Source organism: Cynocephalus volans, chromosome 3 (assembly GCF_027409185.1).
Source record: "Cynocephalus volans isolate mCynVol1 chromosome 3, mCynVol1.pri, whole genome shotgun sequence".
Classification (NCBI taxonomy): Eukaryota; Metazoa; Chordata; class Mammalia; order Dermoptera; family Cynocephalidae; genus Cynocephalus; species Cynocephalus volans.
The window spans coordinates 10,379,479-10,392,132 of NC_084462.1; the positions used below are offsets into that span (position 1 = coordinate 10,379,479).

The 12,654-nt window shown below is 36.7% G+C and overlaps 1 protein-coding gene across 1 annotated transcript in view; it reads right to left on the bottom strand.

The window, feature by feature from the left end:
- Positions 1-12,654, bottom strand: part of LOC134372404 (NACHT, LRR and PYD domains-containing protein 9-like) — a 56,638-nt gene that overhangs the window by 25,088 nt on the left and 18,896 nt on the right. The window contains exons 2-4 of the mRNA XM_063089923.1: positions 8,056-9,610; positions 7,054-7,215; positions 4,108-4,272 (exon numbers count right to left, since the gene is read on the bottom strand). Coding sequence (XP_062945993.1) covers positions 4,108-4,272; positions 7,054-7,215; positions 8,056-9,610 — 1,882 coding nt within the window. The remainder of the gene's footprint in view (positions 1-4,107; positions 4,273-7,053; positions 7,216-8,055; positions 9,611-12,654) is intronic.

Consider the following 12,654-nt stretch of genomic DNA (forward strand, 5'->3'; position numbering starts at 1 on the left):
CAGAAGATTGAAACTAGAACCTTATCTCTTACCATTCACCAAAATCAACTCAAAATGGATCAAAGTCCTAAATTTAAGACCCCAAACTATGGAACTATTAGGAGAAAATAGAGGAAACATTAAACAAAATGGGAGTGGTCAGCACTTTTCTGAGCAAGACTACAAAGACAGAGGCAACTAAAACAAATACACAAATGGGACTACATCAAACTAAAAAGCTTCTGCACAGCAAGGAACACAATGAACAAAATGAAGAGACAACCTACAGAATGGGATAAAGTATTTGCAAACTATACGTCAGCCAAGGGGATAATATCCAGAATATATAAGGAAATCAAAGAACACTCATGACTGGGAGCTGAATCCGTAAATAAATGAATAAAGAGAGAGAGAAAGAAACAATAATCATAGTAATACGGTGAGCTTTTTAAAAATTAGAGGTGTAGATATACCACATTTTCCATATCCACTCATCTGATGATGGACTTTTGGGCTAGTCCCAACTCTTGGCTACTGTAAAGAGTGCTGCGATGAACATTGGGGAACAGGTATACCTTCGACTTGATGATTTCCATTCCTCTGGGTATATTCCCAACAGTGGGATAGCTGGGTCATATGGTAGATCTATCTGCAATTGTTTGAGGAACCTCCATACCATTTTCCATAGAGGCTGCACCATTTTGCAGTCCCACCAACAATGTATGAGAGTTACTTTTTCTCCGCAACCTCGCCAGCATTTATCGTTCAGAGTCTTTTGGATATTAACCATCCTAACTGGGGTTAGATGGTATCTCAGTGTGGTTTTGATTTGCATTTCCCGGATGATGAGTAAAGTTGACAAAACAAACAAACAAAAAAACTAAAGGTGGAAAAGGGGAGGGGAGGGAAAAGGGGAGGAAAGGGGAGGAAAGGGGAGGGGGCTAGTGAGGAATTGGTCAACCGACACAAAGAATGATTGCGTATTGTAATGATGAATAAGCTAACTATACTGATCTAATCAACATACATTCTACACAATTATTGAAAATCAGCATTGTACCCCACATCTATCTATACATAATAAAAAAATCAACAGCAAAAACAAAAAACAAACCCAATTAAAAAATGGGCAAAGGACTTGAACAGACATTTCTCAAAAGATGCCATACAAATGGCCAACAGGCTCATGAAACAAATGCTCAACATCACTAATCATCAGGGAAAGGCAAATTAAAACCACAATGAAATATTATCTCCCTCCAGTTAGAATGGCTGTCATCAACAAGACAGAAAATAACACGTGCTCATGAGGATGCAGAGAAAAGGGAACTCTCCTACATTGTTGGCATGAATGTAAGTTGGTACCGCCACTGTGGAAAACAGTATGGGGGTTCCTCAGAGCAGTAAAAATAGATATAACTTAAGACCCAGCTACCCCATTACTGGGTTTATACCCAAGTGAAATGAAATCAATATATCAAAAAGATACATGCACTCCCATGTTTACTGCAACACTATTCACAATAGGGAAGATAGGGTTAAATGCCCATCAATAAATGAATAGATTTAAAAAACACTGATATATATCTACAGTGAAATACTATTCAGCTATTAAAAAAAATAAAATTCTGTCATTCGCAGCAACATGGAACTGGAGACCATTATGCGAAGTGAAGTAAGCCAGGCACAGAAAGACAAATACTGAATGATCTCACTCATATGTGAGAATATAAAAAAAGTAGTACTCGTAGACGTAGAGAGCAGAGTAATGGTTACCAGAGATAGGAAAGGGAAGGGAACAAGAGGGTAGGGAGAAGTGTAGATTAACAGGTACAAACGTACAGGTAGATAAAAAGACATTCTGGTGTTCTAGGCTGACTAGAGCTAACAATAGTATATCGTATATTTCTAAATAGTTATAAAAGAATCTTGACTGGAATTATGACAAAAGATAAATATTCGGGGATAGATATGCTAGCTACTCTAATTGTATAAAATATGTATGTACTAAAACAATACCCTGCACCCCACAAATATGTGCAATTCAAATTAAAGAAAATTTTGTATGCCAGTAAGTGGTTTTGATTCTTATAGCCAATGTTTTCAGGTACAATCATTTTTATTAAAATTATGTTAAAGTTTTAAAAATACTACCTCAGAGTTAGAGATTATACTAAAAAATACTTTATTTTTAGAAAGGAGGTGAAATGGGACAAAAAGTGTATGTTGCTTCAACTGCATTTGTCCTTTAATTAAAGAGGAATGGCACCTCCTGAGAAAACATTTGTCACAAAACTATAACACAAACAAAGATATTAGTAGGCAACATTAAATAGGGAAAGATAAAAATGCAAAAGAGCACTTCTTTCTATAATGAAATTCTGAAGGCAGAAGGAAATGTAATATAAAGTATTAAATACTACTTCACTAAACTTCTAAAAAATTAAGTCTAGTTTCACTGGAAGTTTCTTAGAAACATTTCTGAAAACAGCTTTGTTCACTACATTAGTAATATTTCCTAGTTTAAATAATGTACTATTGTTATATAAAATGTTATCTTTACTGGAAGATGGGCAATTGGTAGATGAAATTTTTATTTACTACTTTTGTAACTTCTGGTAAGTCTAATAATCCTAAAAAGTAAATAACAATGATGAAGAATGGCTGATGTAGAAAAAGGTGTTTGTCACAAAGGTATCAAGACACATGAAATAACACAGTGGTATCTATAAAAATGTTTGTCCAGGGCCACTGCATACTACTGAATGGTTTTTTTCTCAGTATAAGGTCCCCTGGGTTCATTTAGGCAAATATCCAGCCCACACTGTATTAGCCAAACTGGCCCCTTCCAATCCAAGAAGAGAAGCATCACTCTACTGTAATTTACCCTACACAGCTCTTCTAGAGCTTTAGCAGGTTTCTTAGTTTCAGCACTATCAATTTGGGGTAGATAATTCTTCATTATGTGGAATTGTCCCGTGCATTGTAGAATGTTTAGCAGCATCCCTTGCCTTGACCTACTAGATGCCTATAGCACCCTTCCCATGTAATTGTGACAATCAAAAATGTTTCTGGACAATGACATCCCTTAAGGTACAAAATTGTCCCTTGTTGAGAACTACTAAGCTTGAGAAAACTTGATTTTGATGACCTCTCACCTCTAATACCAAACTGAAGTCAATCAAGAGTACAGTTGTTTTGCTCTAAAGAGGCAACATATCCAGCTACAAGATGTCTATAATTGACTCCTGCTTTATTTAGATCTGTTACACAATTCTTACATAAACATATAATATACAAAATCCGAAGAAAATGGCTTAACTATGAAATAGTATTTTTCCCTAAGAGTTTTGTAAGTTTCCCCTGTGTAGAAAGAGTTAAAATAGAAGGAAAAAGTTGCCATGGTATGGAAGGAGCTCGAATAATGAATAAGATCTACAGCAATTCTGTATGCTCAAACAACTATTATTCATAGAATCTGCCTTTCTCCTGATGAGTGTCAACCTAGTGTATGTGAATCTGTCAATCACGTTTACAATGGGTACTGCAAAGTAGAGACAGTGAACTTGAGAGAAGAGCACATTCTTTGGGTAAGTTTAATGAGTCAGTTTTGCTTATTACTGTATCAATTTTTCTGCTGAAAAATAAATTGGTTCTGCCTAGAAATCACCCAATTAAAGTAGGGGAAGCCCAGGTAATTTGAGAGAAACAAGTTACTTTCGGCAAGTCACCTTCCTTCTGGCTCAACGTCGTCATGCCAGGTTAGAAGATCACACTTTTGATCATTAACATGCTTAGTTTTAGGTTTCTGTGCATATCTTTACAGTTCTAGTTTAGGCGTGGTGGGTTGGGAGCAGAAACAAGAAGTATCAGGTAAGGCGTCCATGAGAAGTAATTAAAGTAAGCTCCAGAGATGAGAAAGGTAACAAACCTTCTTAGAGGAAGCCCTGCCCATTAGAATTCATTCTCACCTTACTAGGAGGCCTGGACAGGCAGATTGAAAAGACAAATAACAGAAGAGATGAAGGTGATGCAATGATGTATTCGACCTGCAAAGTTCACATTAAAAAACAAACAAGCAAACCAAACCAAAACAAGACATTCATCATGAACAACGCAGAGACTTACATCAAGACTTTTAAGTTGCACATTGGGTGTTTCAACGTCTCACACAGGTGCCTGACGTCAGTACAGGAGAGGCTAGTGCCATACAAGTTCAGGTATACCAGATGAGAGTTATGAAGAATTGCCTTAATGAAGTCTATATTTCCAAACTTAGACATAGAATAAAACCTGCAAAAACAATAGTAAGCAGCATGCAATAACATTTAAGCACAAAGCAAGATACCTCTTACAGTTTTTTTTTTTTTTTTTTTTTTTTTTACTTCCATGCTTGGTCTCACAACAATGTTTTTGGAATTCTGGTTACTCATGCCTATAAATTATTTCTTGGTGGGATCTACAGACACCAGACAAACAGGCTTAAGCTGCTTAGATCTCTTCTAACTCTTCCTAGTCCTTCCACTTGTACTTCTCTCCTAATCAACTGTGAGAAATATTAGAGAATTTATAAAGTAAATATTCTGCCATGTTCAAGAGCAGAATAGGAATTATGAGTAGACCATAAAAAACAACATACTGAAGTGAAAATGGCAAACTGGAAGAAGTGTGGAAATTACTGGAAGAATGATCCCCTAAATGTGTGAGTAATATCCAGGGTGCTTCCTGCTCAGAGATGAAGGGATCTAGAAGCTGGTGCCAGGAAGATGGGACTTAGAGGGATTTGTTGGGGGAGGGTTATCACAGTCAAGATAAGATAGGCTGACCTAAGAGGCAAAAATACTATCACACACACAAAAAAACCAAACAAAGCAGGGAAGCCCATTGATATCTGGAAATACCTATGAGTAATGGGGGTGAAAGAAAAGACAGGAATGCCAGGCCCCCAAGCCACCATCACATTACTATGAACATTGTGATTTATAAGTCAGGCAGCTGCAGTAAACTCCAACCCCAGGCTGGCAGTAAATACCAAGTCAGTAGACAATACCGTGGGAAAACGATTACAAAAGTGAATGTGTAATCAAGAACCATCATCAATTAAGGATCAATCTCATGGAAAGGAGACAAACTAAAATAGCAAAGTCGATTACGACAAAATTTGTCGACTATTTTCTTTTTTTAACCCTTTCCCTAAATATAATTTTTTCTTTAACTATAAGAAAAAAAATGTTAAAACAAAACAGGATCTGTAGTAACTGTTTCAGGGCAATGACGATAGTTTCTAGGTGGCAGTAGAAATTGAGCAAAGTAGATTGATTCTTTGATTACCTAAGTATTGTAAACCAAGGAATCACAGATGGATTGGTATACTCCAAATACTCTTGCCTTCAACAATTCCCTAAAACCTAAACTTAAACAAGTATTGAAGTTGAAGTTGAAGGAATGAGCCCAGGCTTCTAGTTCTTTATTCATCTCAGCAATTGCATCTTTTTTTTCCCCTTTTTATCTCATGTGCAGAAGAGAAGGAAAAACATTTCTCAATTCTAAGACATATAACTTGATACTTTGCAGAGAAATAAACTCTCACATCTTGCACTAAAATTCATGTACTGGAAATGCGTTGTCATCAAGCCAGTTCCCTACTCTAAAGTATCTTCCATAAGGGGAGGAAGAAAGGAGTTCAATGAAGTCTACTTTTTACTACCCATGTGGAATCTTTAGAAATTCATTTCTGAGTTAATTTCCTTATATAAAATGAAGAAACCATTTTCAGGATGCATTTACTCAACAGATATTTAACGAACTCTTGCAAAACTATTTTGCTAGATGCTGGGAAAATGAGGGTAAATAGGGATGCCATTTTCTTTTCATTATGGCAGTTTAGTCAATATAAAAACACTGTTTTGCAAGATTACCTCTAGGTTTGGTGACTTGCTGAGAGAGCTCGTAAGACTTGGCATACAGTTGCACTGTTTTTATTGCAGTGAAAGGATACCAAGCAAAATCAGTCAAGAGAAAAGGTACATGGGAAAAATCCAGAGGGAACTAAGCACAGGCTTCCAAGAGTCCTCTTCCTGTGGAGTCACCAAATCACAATAAATTCCTCCAGCAACAAATTGTGACAACACATATGAAATGTCCCACCAGGGAAGCTCATTAGAGATTCAGTGTATAAGGTTTTTATTGGGGGCTGGTCAAATTGGTGTATGCTAGGCAAAGGGTACCTAAATCCAAAACTTGCAGAACAAAACCAAGTATCCAGCATAAATCACTTTGTACAGTTTAGAAAAAGTGAACTACTCTTTATCAGGATGGTGGGAATTCTTCCGAAATTCAAGTTCACTAGTCAAGGGCTAACAATCAAGCAGCTTCTTCTAGGGATAGCAGTCCTAAGCGTATAGTAGGAGTAGCCAACTCTTTTCTGCACAAATATGTTGGTCAATAATTAAACCTGTATAATTGTTACCAAGAAGAAAAAGTATAAGGAGTTTTGGGAACACAGAAAGTCTTCAATGAAGAAATGACTTTTAAGCTGAAGGAAGACTTGAATTTAACCTGAAAGTGATAGGCTGGTGTCAGTAAGAATAGCATGGCTCACACAAATCAAGATTGTCAAAATATCAGGAGACTTTATGCTTTGCTATGCTGCCAGTACATTATTTGTATAAAGGTGACAAAATTGTTATGAGAATTAAAACAAATGCAGGAAATGACACACATAAATCAAACAGCTCTGTGCTAAAGAAATGTTTTATAAATGCTACCTATTTGCTATGTTTATTTTTATTATTTTTCTTTTACAAATTTAAAACTATTTTCCCATCTGTCTTAAGTACTCTTCCTCCCTTGCCTGGGAAACATCTATTGTTGACCCCTCAACATCCAGGAAAATGTCTCCTTATACTAGGACTGCTCTCCCTTTTCAGTTTTCCAACGAGATTTTACGTATCACTTTACTTAACACACTGGATTGCAGCTCTGCATTTATGCATTGGTCTTATCCAAAAAGGCCAGAATAGAAAGAAGGAAACTCTGCTATTTACTTAAAAGGCAGGTTAACAGCAAACTTACGCGAGTCTTTGAGGCTTACAGATGGGCTGAGCCAGTGCTTTACAAAGAACTGCCATGGAGGCATCATCGAGGCTAGAGTGGTGCAAATCTAAAATCTGGATGTTCCTGTTCATGCTGAACACTGAGCAAAGTTCCCGCCAATAGAAGAGCTTCTCATTATGACTATGGAAGGACAAAGACTGTGACTCTCCAATGGTTAAATTCAACATACGACATTCTCAAAAAAGGCCAAACACCATTCCCAAAGCCGCTCAAAGCTTACAGACATCCAGGCCTTAACAGGAAAAAGTTTAGCTAGGTAAACTGAGTCACCATAGCCTAGTGGTTAAGAAAGTGGACTCTGCAGTGAGTAATTGGGATCAAATTCAGGTTAAAATACTTATTAGCTATGTGATCCTGAACAAACTATTTAACCTTACTCTGTCTGAATTTATTCTTCTTTTAAGTAAAAATACTTTTTCATGTAAGCAAGGTTGATATTTGATTACCCCTCAGAGAACAGGAAGCTGTATCCAAATTGTTATTGTGAAAGTTGGTATGTATTTGAGAGGTATAGTATGAGATGGTAAACTGAACCTGATGAAATATACAAGGCAAAATCAGAAAAGGGCAAAGGCACATGGGCAAAATCTGGAGAAAACCAGGTACAAAGCTTCCTAGAGTCCCCTCCCAGTGGAGTTACCAGTACATGCTATGGAGAGAAGAAAAAGCACAGTCATGACAATAATAAGAACTGTCTGCTTTCCAACCTCATATTGGCTCTTTATTATAAAGTAGATAAAAATTATATTCCTATTTATACATAAAAAATTAAGTTGCTGCTCATCGTCACACAACTAGCAAATGACAATGCCAGGGCTCACAATGAAGCCTCCGTGGCTACAGCATCTATGCTTTTAAGCACAAAAGCATGAAATACCATGAAATACCCATTGGGCACTGGAGCAAACTACAAGCACAGTGTGTGTAAGGGGGCAAGGGAAGATTAATAGATCAACTCACTCTGACACAGATCCAGACTCATCTGGAAAGACGTTCTTTATACACAGGTGAAGTATCTTCAAATTTTGGCAGTGCTTTGCACAGAATGAAGATATTATCAATGCTTCCTTATTACGAATACAAATGGAAACTTCCTCGAATACATCCATCACTTGCGTTACATATTCTTGATCCTGGATTTCAAATAAAGCATTGAACAATTCCTGGAAACACACTATTATTTTATTGGGTTCACGTTGAACTAATTTTTTAAGGCATTGTATTATTTCTTGCTTTATATTTTTTGAAAGTAGAAAACCAAAGGATGCCTCCAGCATGTTGATTATTCCTTCAGTTGAAATTCCAAACAGAAATATTCCCATCTCGCTCAAGTGGGCTTTGGCTTGAACCACCATTGCTGTCACAAGCTGGGTTACACTTCCAATGGCTGGATTAGTGTTGTCTCTGGGTTGTTTGAACAAATAGAACATAGCACCGCAAAACTTTTGGACACATGGATGGATGAAGGTAAAGCAGTCACCACTCCTTTGAAGAAGTCTCATGCCCACCCACCTAAAGACATCAATTTCAGATACCTCATTTCTCCTGAGGTCCCCATGGCAAAATACAAACGTCTGAGTCCATATTCCTTCTGCAGCCAAAGCACACAGGCTTTTCAGTTGTTTTCTGTTCTGCTCAGGTGAAAAATTCTCACTTCCTGCTTTGAATACGCTTATCAAAAAGTATACATACAAAGAGCTGGAAGTTTCAGAGGCGATTTCAAGGTTTTCTCCCTTCCCTAGCTGCCATTTTATACAAGTACAGACCAACCAGCATAAAAGGGGATACTGGCACAAGACAAACAGTGGTGTAGTGTCTCTCACGTAACTGAAGGCTTTCAAGGCATTTTTTTTTTCACGGAAGAAGTGGGAGAAATACAACTTTCTTTCATGTTCAGAGAATCCTGAGAGAGTTACATGTTTTGAATGTTGCAACAAGAAATCATTGTTTTCCATGGCTATTACTCCTAATGCAATAAGCAGCGACGACTCTGGAAGCATTGTTTTCTGCAGCAAACTGCTCAGGATAATTTGTGTGGGCTGCCTTTGCCTCCAGTCATTGCACAAGTTAGCATTAAGTTTCAAGTCAAATTTCAGTTCGTCAAAACCATCCATGATGAATAGGATTCTCTCTGGCTGAGAAAAAATATCTTTAATTGTCTCTGAAGATTCAGGCCAGTCCCTGGAGATGAGTTCCACTAAGCTTGTCTCTGTAATGCAGTTCATTTCATAGACATTGAAGAAAAAAACAAACGTGAACCTGTCCTTCCAGAAGTTTCCCTCTGCCCATTCCAACATCACTTTTCTTAAAAGGGTTGTTTTTCCAATTCCTGCAGGACCTTTCAAAACCACAGTGAGAGGTCTAGCCTCCTCAGCAGTATATGCGTCCTTCAAGTCTTTATACTCATCCTTTGTGGTTTCTTTGTAGAAATTCTCAGGGACTTGAAGATAGGTTTCCTTTTCCCATATGACTTGGAATTTTTTCTTCATGTGCTCTCTGTATGGGTTCATCTTATCTGAATTAATGAGAATAAAATACAAGACAGTTAAAAACACATTCTTTCATAGTCCACAGACCGACTCCCACAGATTTACTTGCACACACATACAGAGAGTGATATTTGTCTCTGGATAACAAGGCTGGTTAACTTAGTTTTGTTAGGACCATAATCTATCTGAAATTATATCCTTGGAACGACATGACTAAAACTGGAAGCTTACTTCAGTGTCAAAGGCTACTGCAAAGCATGGATATTTTAGAATTACGTTCCAAACTGGAACAGGGGGTGGTGCCTCCCCAGTAGAGAATTCATATTCACTTTTATTTAACAAGGGTTGCCAGAAGTTAGGGCTGAGAATGTTGCTATTGATTCTGTATATTTTATTTCCTCAATTAAGAGTTATTCTATCCCGACTTTACAAAAAAGTGTTGAAAGAGCTTATGTAACTTGACTAATTTGGACTGAGGAATAAATATTAAGATCAAGTGTATATCCAATATCTGTCTGACCTGAAAACATAAGGTCTAGGTTATTTATATTACACCATGCTAACTGTACTTAATTTCAGAAAAGTACGCCTGAACCATTATTATTTCAACTTGTCTTTAGTGCATACCTTCCATATTTAAAGCAACAAGTTAGGGGAGGTAAAAAAAAAAATTATAGATAAGGACCACACCTTGCACTGAAGAAATACGTACCACAGTAGGTGAGCTAAGACAGATTTGTAGGTAACTAAAACACAGGGCATACTATAACAAGAACCCAAAGACACCTCCCAGAAAGTATCCCTATATCACTCTAATGAAGTATTCGATAAGGACTCCCTATGGAAAAAGGCATTACATGTGGTCTTCAACCAAGTTGGAATTTGGGAAACTTTAGATGAAGAATTAAATTTTAAGGAGCCGAGGCTCAATTCCTTGATTTCTTTAATAGCCTATTTCCAGTTATTCCATTTGAAGATTATTAGAGATCTTTCCAAAATGCAGGTTTAGTGATGCCAAGACCAGCTTAGTTGCCAACAATCAACCCCCAATACTTACCTTCCTTCCTTCTCAACACAGAACTAAAAGGTCTTCAAAATACTTCCCAGTCACTCTCTAAAGGGATATCTGTCACCTACAAGATGGCACATTATTTTAAGCTTCCTCGCATATTCTCATGCCTTTCCCTTCTTCCTGGGCACATTTTATTCCTGATGGAAAATTATTTTTTCAAGGTATTTTATTAACCCCTTTGCCATTATGTGTGACTATGTGATTGAATTATATCCAATGAATTGTGAGCATAAAATCATCTGAGCATAATCCCCACGCTGTTCTTCCTGATACCAGCTTAATACAGATAATCCAACAACTAGTACAATTACGTGCTGAAAATGGGAGAGCAAAATATTTGTAAGTAGCCAGTCATTTGGTCACCTCTTAGAGGCAAGTTACCCATCAAGGAAGAATAACTGTAACAGAACTCATGTGCCCTAAAATACACTTCTATCTTGTTCACTTGCTTCATTATGGTCAATAGTATTGATGTAACCAAGACTTGAGTTTGTTAAAATATCTATTGTTACTCCAACTATTTTTAGTGCACCGGCCATTGCCATATAGGATCCGGACCCGCGGCGGGAGCGTTGCTGCGCTCCCAGCGCCGCACTCTCCCGAATGCGCCACGGGCTCGGCCCGTTACTCCAACTATTATAAAATCCTACCTTCTATTCTCAGCTAGGTTTACCATTTTTATACAATAGGGCAGAAATGAAGACTTTATTCCTTTAATTCTTCCATGGTAGTTTATATACACTTTCAGGAACAATGGCATGACCATTTCTTGATAATATTCTCTAAAAATAGTGATTATGAAAAACCAAAATTACAGCTGTCATTGCAAATTTAAGATTAAAATGTATCAGGCCAAAAGTTAACTTATAAGGATTTACCTGTATTAATTGTTCTAAAATTGGTTTTGTCTATGTAACCTTCCTCTTATTTATGCATTCTCTTTAACTAAACTGATTATAACAAGTTAGCTGTCATCAAAATATGTATTTCATGCAAGTTTTATCTAATTGGTAATAAGAAATGGTGAAAGAAGAATTAAAATTCTGTTCATAATCTGAATTTTCAAACTTCAGACAAAAATTACATATGGGAAAGGAAATAAATCAAAGCAGACCCCAAAGGGTCTCTACCACCACACACATGATGGCAAGTATAGTTTCACTGATGGCCTCTGGCTACTTGCGAAGTAGCCATTACCTGTGACGACCACCAGAGTGTAATAACATTCACTCTTGTTTTCCACTGAATCCCTCAAATCTAGCATGCAGGAGTTATCCAAGTATCTGAATAGTGCTTTTGAGTTTTACAAAGTTAATATTGTAAAATTGCACCAAACTAAAAACATACAGATGAGAAAAGAAATAAAGCTATTTAAGAGTTTCATAATGCATATATAATCATGGTTCAAACTTTGACTTGTGTCTATCATTCTATATTTTTCTACCTGTTTTACCTCTCTAGTGGAATCACATTGTAAGTACTGTTCTTGAACACGGCTTTTAACTGAATATTACAAACACCTTTCTGTATTTATGCGCTTAATTGTAAAACCCTATCTTATTTAACCAAATGGATTTACCACTATTTTATTAGTTTAATATTTATCCATAATAAGCCTTTGCTAACAGTCCCCAATCTGATACTAAATTCATAAATAAATTTAAAATTGATATTTTATAATTATTAATAGCATACTTATTATGTGCCACAATATTATATGGGATACGGTAGTAAAAGCTAAAGGTTTTGGATTGAAGGCAAGAAAAATGAAGACTTTCATTGTTACTGTCTGAATGTAACTCAGCTTATACCACTTACTTTCTTAGGACAATGTATTTTTTCCCGCATTCTCTCACAAAAATGAATGAGGTCATAAAAAAATGTAATGTAGTATCTTAGAGGCCAAACATGGCAATTAAGGTTTGAGTGTCTCGAGTGAGAAACTGTCAATTCAAGCACTGACTCAATTTTTTGATCTAACACTGGATTTTCTGATGA